The sequence below is a fragment of the Muntiacus reevesi genome, chromosome 21 (assembly GCF_963930625.1).
Source record: "Muntiacus reevesi chromosome 21, mMunRee1.1, whole genome shotgun sequence".
NCBI lineage: Eukaryota > Metazoa > Chordata > Mammalia > Artiodactyla > Cervidae > Muntiacus > Muntiacus reevesi.
In genome coordinates, this window is record NC_089269.1 from 10035936 (window position 1) to 10053583 (window position 17648).

The 17648-nt window shown below is 39.2% G+C and overlaps 2 protein-coding genes across 10 annotated transcripts in view; one reads left to right on the plus strand and one right to left on the minus strand.

Moving 5' to 3' along the window:
- Positions 1 to 17648, plus strand: part of SENP7 (SUMO specific peptidase 7) — a 152896-nt gene that overhangs the window by 19978 nt on the left and 115270 nt on the right. For all 5 annotated transcript variants that reach the window (XM_065913549.1, XM_065913550.1, XM_065913553.1 and 2 more), the window contains exon 2: positions 6516 to 6602. In XM_065913549.1, the coding sequence (XP_065769621.1) occupies positions 6563 to 6602 (40 nt within the window). In that variant the 5' untranslated portion in view covers positions 6516 to 6562. The remainder of the gene's footprint in view (positions 1 to 6515; positions 6603 to 17648) is intronic.
- Positions 138 to 7016, minus strand: LOC136152289 (putative protein ARB2BP). Of its 5 annotated transcripts, none has more exons than XM_065913558.1 (3): positions 6884 to 7016; positions 5239 to 5305; positions 138 to 1591 (listed from the first exon to the last, which is right to left on the minus strand). In XM_065913558.1, exons 2-3 carry the CDS (start codon positions 5248 to 5250, stop codon positions 500 to 502), a joined length of 1104 nt encoding a protein of 367 aa, XP_065769630.1. In that variant the 5' UTR covers positions 5251 to 5305; positions 6884 to 7016; the 3' UTR covers positions 138 to 499. The 5 variants fall into 5 exon arrangements, with proteins under 5 accessions (XP_065769630.1, XP_065769631.1, XP_065769627.1 ...); XM_065913559.1 differs by lacking the exon at positions 6884 to 7016 and adding an exon at positions 6367 to 6552; XM_065913555.1 differs by lacking the exon at positions 6884 to 7016 and adding an exon at positions 5503 to 6358.

Genomic DNA, 17648 nt, shown 5'->3' on the forward strand with positions numbered 1-17648 from the left:
TCAATGTGCCCAACATTAATATTTACTAGTAGACAGTCAGATATTAGCAAAGGTATGAGTAAACACACACATAAGAAAAACAGAAAAAATTCACAAACATACCAAGAATGGAGTTACCTTATGATACTTAATTTTATTTTCATTTATAATTTTAACATAGCGTTAATAATACAGAAGTCAAAGATTGACTTAATATTTAATTTCTATCAATTATAGTTTTGGCGTCATTCTATTAAACTATATGAAATCTTTTCCTGAGAAGATCGTCTAACAACACTACTTTGACTAATATTGTAAAATATTAATGATGGTACTGACTTCCTGGTTCATCAGTAGGCTACAGAACATATTTGCAAAACATATTTACTTAAAAAAAGTCAACAAATCAGACTTGAAGTCAGAACATAACACTGCATGTGAGTTGGAAGTGTTCTTCTTTTCTAGCATCTACATTAGCAAAGTTTCAGTAGGACAAAACAATCTTAGATGACAATGTAACTTAAGCACTTTGCTTTCTTTTTGTGGAGCTTCTAGTCACTATGGACACTCGAGAGAAATTAATAGCTGCTTTGGCTTTCAAAGCTTTTCTAAAGTATTTAAAAATAGACTGAAGGCTAGAGGAAGGGGCTAAGTTGTGTTTTTCTGTACCAGCAGAAACTGTAGGAAACTCCTTTTTCAAAATGGTTGTTGCAGGTTTATCCAGAGGCTTCGGGCTTGTCACCCATTCACGGCAGTGCTGGTTTACCCATTCTAACAACTGGACATCGCTTCCCAACTGGTGTCCTACGTGATGCTCAGAGTCAATAAGTGCAACAGCGTATACTTTGCTCATCACGTCCCACTTTTTACGAACAAGCAAGTCCATAAAAACCAAGCCTCCATAACCATGTACAATGAAGGCAACATCCTTGCCTTCAGTCTTTGAAATGAAGTAATCCCAAATGTAAGCCATGTGTTCTTCAGGGGTGTTGCTGCATCTTTTTGGAATACATTGGAGGGACTCCTGGTGAGAGAAGCTCTCTGTCTGAACCATTTTTCTGGAAGAGAACTCAACATTTTGTGTTAAAAGTCCTTTCCACTCTTTTCCTGTCTGCTGGTCCACAAAATTGTCATTGGGGTTTAGCACAATTACATCATAATGTGCCTGCAGTGCCATCTGAATACACGGGATCTGACTTCCATGCTGGAGACCATGATGTATGATTGCCTGCTGACTCCACTGACCAGCTCTAACGACCCCGTGGTCTTGAAGGAGGACAAGAAGAGCAGAACGATGATTTGATAATGCTCTCTCACTCATGAAAAAGAAGCTTCTTGGTTCCTCATCAGCCTCTGGTGGGATATATACTTTTTGTAATTTGCACACTTTCTCCAAAAGTTCATAAATGTATTGTTCAAGCAAATGGCCCAGGGCCCAGTAGCGCTTGCTGTTCCTCTCCAGGACATTTTTATAATAGTTAAAGGCAAAAGGCCCATGTGTCTCAGTGTGTCTCAATTCAGCTTTTTCATTGAAGTCATATTTAAGTTCTTCTAGTAAGTCAGATTGTTCAATAAATTTTCGGAAGCTCAGTTTCTGAGTCACTGGTAACCACTGAAAGTAAAAGCAGTATTATGTCAGTACTAGAAAAAAAAAAAAAATACAAATTTCATCTTGCTAAAGTCTTCCTGTGGGAAATCATGCTAAGTTAAGCACTTTATGAAGACATCAGGGCTTCCCTGGTGGCCATAGTAAAGAATCTGCCTGCCAGTGCAGGAGACACAAGAGATACGGTTTTGAACCCTGGATGGGAAGATCCCTTAGAAGAGGAAATGGAAACCCACTCTAGTATTCTTGCCTGGGAAATCCCACTGACAGGGTATCTTGGAGGGCTACAGTCAGTGGGGTTGCAAAAAGAGTCAGGCACAATTTAGTGACCAATGAGCACACATGAAGACATGTTTTAACCTATGGTAGAGATTTTAACTCAAAATAATTGTGAAAAATGCAAAGTCATGAGAAGCTGAATACACTAAGGGACAATGGCTAGACCATATATAAAAACAGAACTCTGACCCACATCTGCAGCAACTTGCCCAGGAAGTAAATCTCTCATCTACAATAAACAGCCCTGGAAGCCAGTCTTACAAGTCAGAATCTCAGGAAGCCAGACTGCTTACTTCTAGTAACAATCTGAGAAGTCAGACAATAACTTAGCTTCTGTCACAGTTGGCCCCGAGTGGCCAAGGCTTGGTTTGTATTTACTTCTTTGGCTGTGCCCAGTCTTAGCTGTGGCATGCAGGATCTTTAGTTGCGGCATGTGGGATCTAGTTCCCTGACCAAGGGTTGAACCCTGGGGTCCCCTACATTGGCGATGTGGAGTCTCAGCCACTCAACCGCCAGGCAAGTCCCAAGACTTGGTTAATAACCTGGTTAATGACTTATATCTTCCCTAATTTTTATCCCTGCTTCCAACTTAGGACCCACCAGAGAAAGCCAGACAGGCACCTATATAGTCTATATATATCCTATATAGACTGCTATTTCCTGTTCCTTTACTAGCTTTTCCTTCCAGTGTTGCTGATCTCAGGTGCTATTATGTAACTATCTTTTTCTAGCGTGCAAGTGACAGATAGGAGCCTCTGGAACTAGATTAATTGATTTAGGTTTAATTTCTAGCTCCAAATTTTAAGTTGAATGACTTTCAGCTGGTTTCTTAACCTCTATGAGTTTCAGTTTCTTCAACTTCTGAGTTTTAGTTTATGCTATCTAAAACAGCAATCGTTATTACCCTCTATCCTGCCACTCTGCTTTATTTTTCTTCATAGCCTACATTACTACCTGATATATAACTGTATATTTAGAAATTGTCTCTCCTCACTAGAATGAAAGCTGTATGACAACAGGAACTTTGTTTAATTAACTGCTGTATCTACAGTACTTGGAACAGTGTCTGGGATATACAAATATTTTTTTAATGCATAAATGCAAAATAGGATAACATTTCACAAGGCTGTTGTGAGAATTAAATTAATATAGATAAAAGCCATTTTATGCAGTGTCTCACACATGGAAGTTTCTGTAAAATAAGACAGGATGATCTTCCTTTTGAGAAATGTGAAATAAAAAAAAACACATCTCTTGCCCAACCTTTCTTATTTACACTTATTTACGCTTATTACATTGTGATTTTTACCCACATTAGTAAGCACAGTCCGAGATCATTCATTTTATCAATTTATAGTGTCCCATTGCTTGAATATGCCATGGTTTAGCCATTATTCTGTTGAAGAACATTAAGGCTTCTCCAGTTTTGCACGATTATAAACAAAGTGGGCTTCCCTGGTAGCTCAGCTGGTAAAGAATCCGCCTGCAATGAGTGAGACCTGGGTTCAGTCCCTGGGTTGGGAAGATCCCCTGGAGGAGGGCATGGCAACCCACTCCAGTATTCTTGCCTGGAAAATCCCCATGGACAGAGGAGACTCGTGGGCTACAGTCCATGGGGTCACAAAAAGTCAGATACGACTGAGTAACTAAGCACATAAACAAAGCTGCAACGAACATTCTTATAGCTGTATTTTCTGTGCACATATCAAGAGTTTCTCTAGGCAATATGCCTGTAAGTGGAATTTATTTATTTATTACAGGCAATATGCCTGTAATTTATTTATTTATTACAGGCAATATGCCTGTAAGTCATGTCAACATCTTCCATTCCATCAGATACTGCTAAATTGCTCGCCAAAAGGAGGATTTATTTTATAGTTTGGCATGGATGAGGTTTGTACAGAAAATCAGTAATCTCTTAGATCTAAAAATACTGTTTATTCAGGTACTATGCTGAAAACTGCCCTTTTCTCTACTGAAATAAATAGAAAGATAACCTTGTATGTAAAACTCAATGAACTAAACCTAAATCAACTAAACTAAAGCAAAGAACTAAAGAATGTTGTTCGCTAACTTTTCTCTCAGAGTAAAACAAAATCAGTATTTTCTAATAGCATGTAGTATATGGCATTCAATTCCTCTTTTTCACCTTCGTTAAGTGCTTTTCTACCTAGTTGTTTGAGAAACAATTCTCAGGGGGAAAGAATGGGAGTTTGCAAACTGGATAACCAAATGGCATACAGATAAATAAAGGACAAGTATTTAAGTGGAGAGAAAAGGTGCAGAGGATCCTGTAGAATGAAAACGTAGACGATTCTTTACAATTTATCGTAGTTTACATTGCTTGGCTAATATACTCCAACATGTAACTCTCCCCTGAATTCAATCTAGCTGTTCCTTGATATATTTAGTCACCAACCAAACCTATTTATATTCAGATTGTACTTAAAGTTAATTCACTTGGGAAGAGAAGGGTCATTTTTAGATAAGCTCTCCTCAAAGAAATTGTTACTTAAGGGGTAAAATAAAGGGTTGATCAGTTGCACACTGCCATCATGTCCTGAAACTATGAAAAAAATCATACTCACTGCTTTTAATCGTATAGTCAAAACAAAAACAGAATATCTAATTTAAACACTTTATATACACTTTTAACACTCAATAAAGAACCATACTCATTAAGATCAAACCTGTCCATCCTCCTATAAAATACTGGGGTGATGAATTTCTAATTCAAACAATGTTAATTTAAAAGGCTCTATACATTGTGAGCTAAACGTACATAAAAGAAATGACCTTATCTACAAACATACTAAGGGAATCATTCACTTTTTTTGGTCTTTCTTCCTTATTTTAAAATAAGGAAGCTTTCACCTGAACATCATAAAACACTATAAAACAAAAGATAATGTAATTAGTCTTTCATAAAGTGCAAAGTGAGATTGTTAAATGACTCCCTCAAAAGACTGAACTTTTTAGTCCTTTAAGTTGTTTGCAATACAACTATGCAGTAGATACTGTAAAAACAATAAAAAATACTGGTTTAAAGAGCAAATTTGAAGTTTTTGAGCTTAAAGGTCATTTATCTTCAAATATGTTATTCAAAACCAGCTCCATTCAAAGAAACAAACTGACTCACTGTCTTTATTAACAGAAATGCTATTATTTGGTTGGATGACAAGTTTAAATGATATGTTTGCAAGTTGAATAATATTATTTCTTATGATGTCATTTCTAATAGGTTGACTTACTGCTAAACTTTAAAACCATTTACTTTTTTTTTTTTTTTAAAAACCATTTACTTTTAAGGAAAGTTTGCACAGAAATGGATTAGGCTTACTGAAAATTTCCTTTTTTATGTTTCCATCTCTTACCTCTATTTCCATCTTTTTCCAGCTCTGTTTCGTATAATATCAGCTGATGATTCAAGCCAGTGTGATTCTGGAGTAAAATCATTCAATTAAGAAAGTTTATTTATAAAATTCAGATATTTTTCAGTAGGCAGTGTTTTTATTTGCTAAAAAGAAGTAAACTAGAGCCTCTAAATGAAACCCTTGTAGTGAATTTCATTCTCAGCAAGCCCTTTCAGCCATTCTGACCTTGCAAGACACTCCCCCCAGTCCAATAGGCATTATCACCTGGAGACTACTTAACCTCTAGCTCCAGCACAGACGACACAGTAATTAAAAGTAAGGCTAAAGAAGCAAGGCTCTGGCAGTGAATTGAAGAAATTAAGTCCCATTACCAGCCTTGCTAAAATGGGGGGGAGGGGAGCGGATGTTAAACTGTTGGAACGTTCCAGTATCATTTGCCTCTAACTAGAGTGCTATTTTGTTAAACTTACTATGATTAAAGTTTACCCACTTTAAAAAAGTATTCAAATTTGTACTTTACTGCTAATCAAATAGAACAATTTTCTAAACTGATGGGTCCTATGAAAGGACTAAAAAAGTAATCAGTCCAAAAGTACTAATCGTTGAGTTCGCTGAGGTCAGCATTATTCCCTTAAGTACTGTAATAAAAATTAGTTGAACAAACTCATATACAGCCACCCAGTTGCTAGCATCTCATCATTTTATGTTTAAGAAATTGAGGTCCAGCTTTTCCCCTGTCCTTTAAAAATTATGGATTTGAATTTTGAAGAGATCCTATTACTCTCTTTTTCCTCAGCTGACTTAATTGATTTCCACTCCAACTGCTAAATTAACAGGCTATCCGATTTTTGTCTTGTTAAAATCTTTTTGCTTCTAAATTTGAGGAAGCGCCGAGGACACATAGCAGACGCCATGAATAAAGTAATACTATCAAAGGACGATTTCTGGGGTAGCGAAGTGGGGGAATTCCTAAGCTTCCCTGCTTTAATTTTCAGTCACCTTCATCTTCAAGTCAACAAAACCTTTACTATCTTGGGCTAAAACCTCACACGCCCAGTCTCAGTATCCTATCGGCACAGAGAGAACGAAAAAACGCCACTTAGACAAACACTTGCGCGGCTAACCCACAGAGCAAACAAGTCCCAGGAAGTGACTTCCGGATGGAGGTGGGAGGGACGGCAATTTCCGGTCTGAGGCCGGCGACGGCTCTTGCGCAAGCGCAATTCTCACGTTCCTGGCTTTTTTTTCTCTCCCCTCCCCCTCCCTCCTGCACCCAGAGGGGGGCTTGAGGTGACAGCGGCTGCGATTCCAGCTGGAGGAGAAGATGGACAAGGGGAAGGCCGGGAGACGGCGATCTTCTGCTGGTGAGAAAGGGTCGGAGGAGGACTGAGCATACTGTCTCCTCACTCGGGCAAAGGGGAGACAGGCGGCGACGGGAGCCGCGGCCCGGAGCTGCGGGGGCTCGGGCTCCGGCTGCGGCTCGGCTGGGCGGGGAGCGGAGGGGAGGCAGCGGCGGGGCCCCGCACAATGGAAGGTCCCCTGGTGTCCCCGGCCCCTGCGGGCGGAAGACCCAGTCCGAGCTGTCAGCAGAGCCTCAGTCGCTTTTCAGCCCGCCACCCCTCTCATTTTGTTTTCCTGCGAGCACCTTGCTCGGGGCTCGTCGACCACGGGTCTTCCCGGTTGGTTTGTCGCTGTGCTGCCACGCCTTCCTCGTAATTCCGCCAATGTTACTGTTTCATTTCCAGCTTCTCGGCGCCTGACCCCACTTTCCCCTCTTCCTTTGATTCTCGACTTTGCCTCTTTCTCATTCCGCCCCCGCCCCCACCCGGGCAGGTGAAAGCAGCTGCGAAGGAGAGGCGGGGTTTGTCAATTGACACTTCATTCTCTGAATTGCTGCAAACAACGTGCCTTGCGTGGACTTGCGAGCTCGCCCGCTTAATAACCATTTTCTTTTTCTAGACACCCCCTTCTTCCAAAAGTGATTAAAAAGTCTAACAAAGGACTTGAAGCCCTGTTTCTTTGTGTGTTTATTCTCAGCCTATTTTTGTTTTAACTGGCAAAATGTTTGCCAGTTAAATGATTATCTTTAGTTTTGGGTACTGGATCTTAGAAACACAAAAGAGGGTGTTGTAAGAAGCCAGGTGGAGCTCCTCCCAGTCAGCAAGTTTTCCTTAAAGATCTCGTCCTTCAAGGGTACCTTAGTTCCTGTATTAAGTCCTGTGAACCTACCAGAGGAGGAGGGAGTAGGGGCTCTTTGATGAGGTTACAGTCTAGTACACTAGCACGCAATGAATCATTTCATTTTCTTATTTCTTAATGTGCCGTCTGTTGTTGCATACATAGTCTTAACAATTCTAAATTTATTTAAGAGTTCCCTTGTGGCAGTGCTTCTCAGACTTTCTGGCTGCAAAGAAGAGTGAACAAGGCTCTCTGGAACATTGCGTGAAGCAGCGGAAAATCTGAAATTCCTTTTCATAAGCAACCAGTGTTACCATTTGTGTGTGTATGTAGTCTAGATATATTCTTTGCCTTTGAAAGGATATGTATGTATTATGTTAATATATGTGTGTGTGTATATATACATATACATATACATATACATATATATATATATGGCTTCCCAGGTGATTCAGTGGTGAAGAATCCTCCTGCTAATGCAGGAGCTGCAGGAGACGCAGGTTAGATCTTTGAGTGGAGAGATCCCCTGGAGTAGGAAATGGCAACCCACTACAGTTCATGGGGTCGCAAAGAGTGGAACATGATTGAGCACACATGCATTCAGATTCGTGTGTGTGTGTGTGTGTGTGTATGTATGTATGTTAGGCATGAGCAAGGAGGGGTGGCCTAGCCAAAAAGCACGCAAGCTGATCACTAAACCCCATCCCAGACACACCCAGAAGCTCACACATTTGCTACAAAATAACCACGGGGGAACTTCTCCAACTCTAGCACATGCACCCTGGGATACAGTGGATACAAACTAATCATAGGGGCTTCCTCAAGTACCCTTAGGCAGCTAGGAGCCCATTAAGGGTTTGTAAACATTCTACACATAAATACATCGGATTGTAACATTGAATTATGGGAAGACATACACAGCAGAGTCCGCTGTTAAATAAGTTGCATTTGTCAATTGGCCTTGAGCGTTTGCTTATTTGCATTCCCTTTCATTGATTGGTGGTGGGTACAAGCCCTATTTTGCTCAGGGCGCAACCAAAAGGAGAAGAGGGAAGTACCTAGAGGGGGAAGCCAAAAGGAATGGGGAGGATGACTCCTTTGGGGTCAGCCTGCTGCCAGTGTTGAGAGTGTCTAAGTAAAAGGTCTGTCTGCTTGAGCTGAACTGAGCTGTAACTTGTCTGTTGTTTTAAACCCTTCAAATTTTTGTTGTGTAACAGCCAAGGAAGAGAACTAAACTGACCTGACATATATATATATATATTTATGTAAGTATATATATACTTAACATATATATGCATATATACTCTGTTCGACCCTGTGGACTGTAGCCAGTCAGGCTTCTCTGTCCATAGAATTTTCCAAGCAGTAATACAGGAAGGGTTGCCCTTTCCTTCTCCATGGGATCCTTCCACCCCAGGGCTCGAACTCATGTCTCTTGCATTGCATGTCTGCATTGCCAGGTGGACTTTTTTTTTTTTTTTTTGGCAGGTGGACTTTTTTTTACCTCTAGCGCCACCTGGAAAGCCATATACATAGATACACACGTACGTATGTATGTGTATGCTTCCAGGAGATCGTGTTTGTTTCATTACACTTTTTTCTCCCATAAAACCTTGAAGTAGAATTGACACGTAAGGAAAAGGCAGAATGTTTGTCTGGTGTCATTTGTATGCTTCCTCACACAAAACCTTAGGGGTAGTCATACCTCACTTTAACACACACAGCCTTCTTTCAATAAATTCGTTTCTCCTTGACTTAGTACATTGTTTCAGGGGAAAGGGCAAGGTATTAGCATTACTCTTCAGCAAATCCCGTCATCTTTACCTGGTTTCACTTTTATTACAGTTAATTTGATGCAAATAGTTTGTAGGAAGTAAAAATTTGAGAGTAAAATTGTTAATTCTTAAAAGACATAGTTATGGGAGTTGAGGGATCCCTCTGGAGAGGTGTTTTTTTTCTTGCTGACTTCCCTTTTGGAGCTGCCCTTTCTGAAAAGTAATTGTTAATGTAGAATAAAAATCATTTTCAGGTCTTATATTAACTAGCTGTTCTCCATTATTCATCAGGTTTTAACAGATGAATATGAATTTTTTTAAGAATTAATTTTTTTCTTAATTGTGCTAAGTTGCTTCAGTTGTCTGACTCTTTGTGACCCCATGGATTGTAGCCCACCAGGCTCCTCTATCCATAGGGCTTCTCTAGACGAGAATACAGGAGTGGATTGCCATGCCCTCCAGGGGATCTTCCTGACCCATGTCTCTCATATCTCCTGCACTGGCAGGCAGGTTCTTTACCACTAGCGCCACCTGGGAAGCCCTTTTTCTTAATAGTGTATATTTAATTTTCTCATGTAAATTCTCAGAACAGTCTGTTGGCTTATAAGGATCCTGAGTTCTGTGTGACATTTGTATGCATGCAGTTGCCATTTCATTAGGATGGTTGCTAATCTGGGCTTCCCTAATGGCTCTGCGGTAAAGGATTTGCCTGCAGTGTGGGCAGCCTGGGTTCAATCCTGGGTTGAAAAGATCCCTTGGAGGAGGAAATGGCAACCCACTCCAGTATTCTTGCCTGGAAATTTCCATAAACAGAAGAGCGTGGAGGGGTATAGTCTAAAGAGTCACAAAGAGTCAGATACGACTGATAACTGAATGCACGCGTGCATTTTAGGAATAATTGGAACGTGAATGACTGGAATGACGTTTACAGTCATGAGACTTTCATAAATAACCAAAGATAGAAGTTTGATCAATAAAACAAAAATTTTAAGTTAGAGGTATAAGGAAGGTGGATAGCATAGAAGGAGAAAATAAGACAGTTTCTTCTGTGAGTCTGTACTAGGTTTTCCTAAACTTCCTGCTGAGCATGGAAGAATTAAGGGTTGCACAGTGCACTGCTCAGACCTTTTAGTTACAAGTAGCAGAAACCCAATTCCAACAGGTTTAAGCTAAACGCAAAACAAATATTTGTGGACTCAGTAACTGGCAAGTGTAGGAGCTGAATGGCTTCTGGCTTATTTGTTTTGGGTGCTGGTTCTCAAGGTATGTTCTGGAAATCTCTAGGTTCCCTGAGTTCCTTTTGGGTCTGTGGTCAAACTTTCATAATTTTAAGGCATAGTTTGCCTTTTCCTCTTAATTTCCCACATGTGTACAGAACAGTTTTCCAGAGGTTACATGACTTGTACCACAACAGAATAAATGCAGAAGCATATAGAGGAAGTCATCTGTCTTTCAGTAAGTCAGATGTTAAAGAGCTGGAAGAAGTAAAATAAGGCCACTCTTCTTAATTTGGAGGGAAATAAAGTTGTTGTTAAATGAATTATTAATAATAAACTGTCCATAAATAGAAGTACCACAAAAATCTGATTACCTACTTTTCTGGAATATGGCCATGAATCAGGAATGAAATATAAAATACCTCTGAGCCTGAGAGGAGAGGGCATTTTTATATACTAAACCTCACTCATGAGAAGCTTCTGAAGTCTTTTGTTTCATATTGTATCTATGTGTTTAAATTATTTATAACCCAATAAAGATAAATACCTTATTTCCAAGTTCACAGGTATCAAAGCAGTGAATTACATATGGACACAGATTAAAAATTATTGGCAGCAGAGACAGGTTACTGACAGTTGAATGAAATAATAATTAAGTGCATGGGTTATTCATTCAAGGGAGGATGATAATTGGAAATGTTTAGCAACAGCAATAATATGACATATTATAGAGTCATAGATCACAACTTTTAAATGAATTACAACAGTAAAGTTGAAGGAAATTTCAGGTTGTCAACTGTTCAGGCAACATCTTGGAAATGTTTGTTGATTCTCATTTGCACTTAAGGATAGATAATGTTTTTTGAACACTTAGGTTCTAGAATTTTACAAATGTTGTAGTTCCTTCAAAAGCATCCTGAGCTGGTTATTTCTGATTTACAGATGAGGAGCCTGGAATTTAGGGAGGGTAAGTAACTGTTAGCAATAAAAGAAGCAGAGCCAGGATTTAAAATGTGGTCTTTCTGATTTAAAAATATATTTTTAATCTTTTTAACTCTCATAAGATGTTAATGGACCTTATTTGGAAAAAAGAAGGTTTCATGCACAAATAAGTGTGACAACTGTAGTTATAAGGAAGTGTTACAGACTGCAGGAGTTTTCGGAGCTTTCCCTATGCTGGTGTACATTTTGCCTCTCCATGAGAGTGACTGCACATGTAGTGTTTTTCAAACTTGATTGATTGTGAAACTCTTCCCTCAACCCTCAGTTTCTTCTTGAGGATCTAGTGTCACAGAATGCCACGCTTTTTTAAATAGGTCTGGGTGATATCTGCATATTATGTATCATCTGATGAACCATAAATGAGTTCAAAACCAGAAGATACAATTGATCATTGTAATATTACTTTATTTGCAGTGATGTTAGCCGAAGCCATTGGAGTAGATAGAATTACCCACAGGAAAACTATGGAGTGAGAAAAGTGTTGAATCACATGTATTTTATTTCAAAGTAAGGAGGAAGAGACACTGGTAAGCAGTTAGATAGGAAGGTTAGAAGAAGTATGATAGGTTTGGGAAGGAAGGGAGAATGAATAACAGTGTAAGTCAGAGTTAAAGTAGGATGAGGATGCTGGATTTGGCAATTAGGTCATTTGTTTTTTTTTAAACCATTGATTTTAGTAGAGCAGTAGGAGAAAAGACAGGTTTTAAGAGGCTAAATGAATGAGTGGTGTGAGGAAGGAGAAAATGAGATATGAAGGAAAGGAGTTTTCTGGAACAAGGAGTATAGAATTAGGTAAAAAGGATTTTTAAAAGAAGACTATAAAACTCAGATTGGTGTGGCCTGGGTAAGGGGTCAGTGGAGAAAGATACCAGGTGGAAGATAACTGATAGGGTGAGGTCCTAGGAGAAGTGGGGGAGGAGAGACTCAAAGGACAGCTCGTTAAGACTTGAAGAAAGGAGGGAAGATGGATAAAGATACAGATCAATTTTGAGAAGTTAAGGCTATTGCAATCATGACTTATAAGTGAAATAGGAGTCAGCATCATCTTTTGGGAAAGAGAGACTTTCAAGTGGTATTTAAAGCTCAAAATAGAGTAGGAGGTCAATTATGAATGAATAAGAAAACTGTTAACTAGTTTTGAAAAAGTCTTTGTTAAAATAAGTGTGACTGTAGATAGTAGCAGTTGTGGTTATTAAAATTATGTTATTTTCTTTAACAGTGCTAAGCAGTCCAGGAGCAAGAATTGGGGGAAAAATAATTTAGTTTTATGGCAACCCACTCCAGTACTCTTGCCTGGAAAATCCCATGGGAGAAGCCTGGTAGGCTACAGTCCATGGGGTCGCAAAGAGTCGGACACGACTGAGCGACTTTACTTACTTAAAGGGTGTTATAAGATGTGGGGGTAACATATGTGTTTAGTGTGAGTAAGAAACCGAAAGGGTCAAAGGACAGTGTATTGTAGAAGAGAGGTTCACACTTGTGAACTCCTGCATTGCAGGCAGATTCTTTACTGTCTGAGCCACCGGGTAAGCCCGCAAAGTGTAATGCTATTTCTTAAATCCATCCATTCGTGAGTGCATGTTGTGGAAATGGGAATGTGACGTGACGTAGTTTGTTGGACTCAAGTAAATTAAGATGAGTCCATTGTATTGCATAGTTGATTTTTGAAAGTTTTATAGCTTCAGTATAATGGTAGATTTTTAATGATAGAAAGGAAAACTATGAATCAAGTGTCAGAGTATGTAGGAATGTTGGAGAGGATCTTGAGTCAGTACAGGGCAATTATGATATGGATAAGGTAATAATACATACAAGTTATGGGAATTTTACTGGAGGAATTGTTGCAATAAGGATTGAATATTAGCTGAAATGGTGGTGGGGGGAGAAGGTTGTTAATCTCTTCCCCTATTTTTATAAATGGGATAAGAATCTTGAGAGGGTCTTTAAAAATAGTATAGCCAATAAAAATCTGTATAATTATATAATTATGTAATAAAAGTATCAGTAATAAAAAGGATTCAGTTAAACTAAGATGAAGGAAATGTTCAGTGAGGCTATAAGGAAAATATATTGACTTGGGAAAGGAATTTGTTGGGGTAGAGAAGAGATAGAGAAGAGTATAGATGACGACTATACCTCAATTTAAAAAAAACAGAAACAAAGCAAAAAGAATATTAAAAAGACATGTACTCAAGGGTCAAGTAAAAAAAAAATACAGTGGAAAGAGTAGTGAAGCATTACCTGAGATGAGCAGATAGCACTGTAATAAGCTGTAGGGATTGAAATATAGGGCGTTGAAATGTGATTCCCAAGCCTGGTGATATAAGGGAAAGGATTGGAAAGTATATTAGAGGAATGTGGTTACACAAGGAGCGGTTTTTGGATGGGACTGAGTAGCTCTAAAGATGCCGACTGGAACATTGCTCTAGCGGTGCTGTCTCACTTGCCTCTCGGATGGCTGCCTCTAATATGAGTCTCCAGTAATCTAGGAGACAGGCTGATGTGAGCTGCTTCTTCATATTGACATGTAGCATAAGCACAAGTTCCATTCTGTGAGTGTGTTTGTAAGTCTAATAAAGTTAGCCTAGGTACCGAACTAACAGAATTGGCCGTCCTGTAATAGGTTTATAATGCTTTGCATACAAATAATACATAAAGAAAGAAACACACTAAAAACATTTTTAATCTTACAGTACCTTGAAAAATACAGTAGTACAGTGCAACAGCTGGTGTATAGGGGGTGGCATCGAGTGAACAGGCAAGAAGAGTTACGGACCGGAGGAGGAAGAAGCTGGGAGATGCTAGAGGTGAAGGATCGTCGGCAATAGGAGATGGAGGGCAAGCTGCAGTTTCGCTCAGACCTGATGTGGATGGCACAGGATCTGGTTCCTTGCTGGATTCAGTTCTATCTACCCTCTTACTTCTGGACATCCTGGACTTGAATTAAAGATACTGTATTACTGTATATTGTAAGGTGCACAGAAACACAGCCACTTGTAGGGGATGCAGGCCTGTGACAGTATGCACCAGACGTGTGAAGCAGCTTACGTGTTTGGACGTGCAAGTGCATGTTCACGTCTTTGAAAGTTCATGACTTGAAGGTTCGTATGTAGGGGACCAGCTGTCCCTATGTTGGGAATTCACTGTTTGGCTGCACTTAGCCTCGCACTGTGCTCCCACCTGTTTCTGCCTATATAAAATTTATTATCCAAAACTTACTTCAGAATCCAGTTCAACTGTGCCTGTTAAGGGCTATGTCCTAATTAACTCAAACTTAAAAATATTTCAAAAAATAATTCAAAATTAGAAAAAATATTCTTAATTTTGAACTTCAAAGGTCTCAGCACCTCTTATGTAAGCTTACCAGATTCCATCATATATTCTAGCTGCTGAATTGCTTAATCTCTGCTGTTATCCTGTTAACCCTGTGGCAGGGACTGTCTTATGTTTTATCCCCATAGCATCCAGCATACCTGGAGTGTGCTGGTTAACAATACCAACTCTAGACTCAGACCAGGGATGGATTAACATGGCAACCTTGGGCAAGTTATTTAGATTATTCAAACCTAAATTCTTCATCTATAAAAAGGTGATAATGCCATTACTGAATTCACAAGGCCTTTGTTAGGATTAAATAAAATAATGTGAGTAAAGTATTTAGCATAGTGCCTGGCAATGGAAATTACTGTTATTTAAAATAAACATTTATGTAATAAATAAGTGAATGAATGGCTCCACAAACTACTTGAGAAAAAGTCATGCTTTCTAATTATTTAACTTGTATATGTAAAGAATATATACATTTAGAATGGGAATAACTAGCATTTTTCTATATGCTAATACAAATGCATTAATGTTTCTTAAAGAGAGATTTTAGTATAAAATAATAATAGTTATTTCTTTTACATATTTTATACTATCTGCCAGATATAATGTGAATATTTTATTATAGACAATCTCACTTTATTTTGGAGTATAGTTGATTTACAGTATTGTGTAAGTTTCAGGCGTACAGCACAGTGATTCAGCTATATATATAGTGTGTATGTGTGTCTATATATATATATGTTTTAGATTATTTTCCATTATGTTATTACAAGATATTGAATGTTATTCCCTGTGTTATATACTAAATGCTTGTGAATATTTCTCCTTGTGTTATTCAGTAAATCCTTATTGCTTAACTATTTTAGGTATAGTAGTTTGTGTCCATTAATCCCATCAGTTCAGTTCAGTCGCTCAGTTGTGTCCGACTCTTTGTGACCCCACGGACTGCAGCACGCCAGGCTTCCCTGTGCAACACCAACTCCCGGAGTTTATTCATGTCCGTTGAGTCAGTGATACCATCCAACCGTCACATCCTCTCTCGTCCCCTTCTCCTCCTGCCTTCAGTCTTTCCTAGCATCAGGGTCTTTTCCAGTGCATCAGTTCTTCCCATCATGTGGCCAAAGTATTGGAGTTTCAGCTTCAGCATCAGTCCTTCCAATGAATTTTCAGGACTGATTTCCTTTAGGATGGACTGGTTGGGTATCCTTGCAGTTCAAGGGACTCTCAAGAGTCTTCTCCAACATCACAGTTCAAAAGCATCGATTCTTTGGCACTCAGCTCTGTTTCTAGTCCAACTCACATCTATACGTGGCTACTGGAAAAACCATAGCCTCGACTAAACGGACCTTTGTTGGCAAACTGATGTCTCTGCTTTTTAATATGCTGTCTAGGTTGGTCATAACTTTCTTCCAAGAAGCAAGCGTTTTGTTTTTTTTTTTTCATTTTTTTTTCATTTATTTTTATTAGTTGGAGGCTAATTACTTTACAATATTGTAGTGGGTTTTGTCATACGTTGACATAAATCAGCCATGGACTTACATGTATTCCCCATCCCGATCCCCCCTCTCACCTCCCTCTCTACCCGATCCCTCTGGGTCTTCCCAGTGCACCAGGCCCGAGCACTTGTCTCATGCATCCAACCTGAGCTGGTGATCTGTTTCACTATAGATAATACACATGTTTCGATGCTGTTCTCTCGAAACAACCCACCCTTGCCTTCTCCCACAGAGTCCAAAAGCCTGTTCTGTACATCTGTGTCTCTTTTTCTGTTTTGCATATAGGGTTATCATTACTATCTTTCTAAATTCCATATATATGTGTTAGTATGCTGTAATGTTCTTCATCTTTCTGGCTTACTGCACTCTGTATAATGGGCTCCAGATTCATCCATCTCATTAGAACTGATTCAAATGAATTCTTTTTAATGACTGAGTAATATTCCATGGTGTATATGTACCACAGCTTCCTTATCCATTCGTCTGCTGATGGGCGTCTAGGTTGCTTCCATGTCCTGGCTATTATAAACAGTGCTGCGATGAACATTGGGGTGCACGTGTCTCTTTCAGATCTGGATTCCTCAGTGTGTATGCCCAGGAGTGGGATTGCTGGGTCATATGGCAGTTCTATTTTCAGTTTTTTAAGAAATCTCCACACTGTTCTCCATAGCGGCTGTACTAGTTTGCATTCCCACTAAGAGTATAAGAGGGTTCCCTTTTCTTCACACCCTCTCCAGCATTTATTGCTTGTAGACTTTTGGATAGCAGCCATCCTGACTGGTGTGTAATGATACCTCATTGTGGTTTTGATTTGCATTTCTCTGATAATGAGTGATGTTGAGCATCTTTTCATGTGTTTGTTAGCCATCTGTATGTCTTCGAAGCAAGCATCTTTTAATTTCAGGGCTGCAATCACCATCTGCAGTGATTTTGGAGTCCCAAAAAATAAAGTCTCTCACTTTTTCCATTGTTTCCCCATCTATTTGCCATGAAGTAATGGGACTGGATGCCATGATCTTAGTTTTCTGAATGTTGAGCTTTAAGCCAACTTTTTCACTCTCCTCTTTCACTTTTATCAAGAGGCTGTTTAGTTCTTTGCTTTTTGCCATAAGGGTAGTGTCATCTGCATATCTGAGGTTATTGATATTTCTCCCGGCAATCTTGATTCCAGCTTGTGCTTCATCCAGCCCAGCGTTTCTCATGATGTACTCTGCATATAAGTTAAATAAGCAGGGTAACAATATACAACCTTGACGTACTCCTTTCCCTATTTGGAACCAGTCTGTTGTTCCATATCCATTTCTAACTGTTGCTTCCTGACCTGTGTAAAGATTTCTCAAGAGGCAGGTCAGGTGGTCTGATATTCCCATGTCTTTCAGAATTTTCCATAGTTTGTGGTGATTCACACAGTCAAA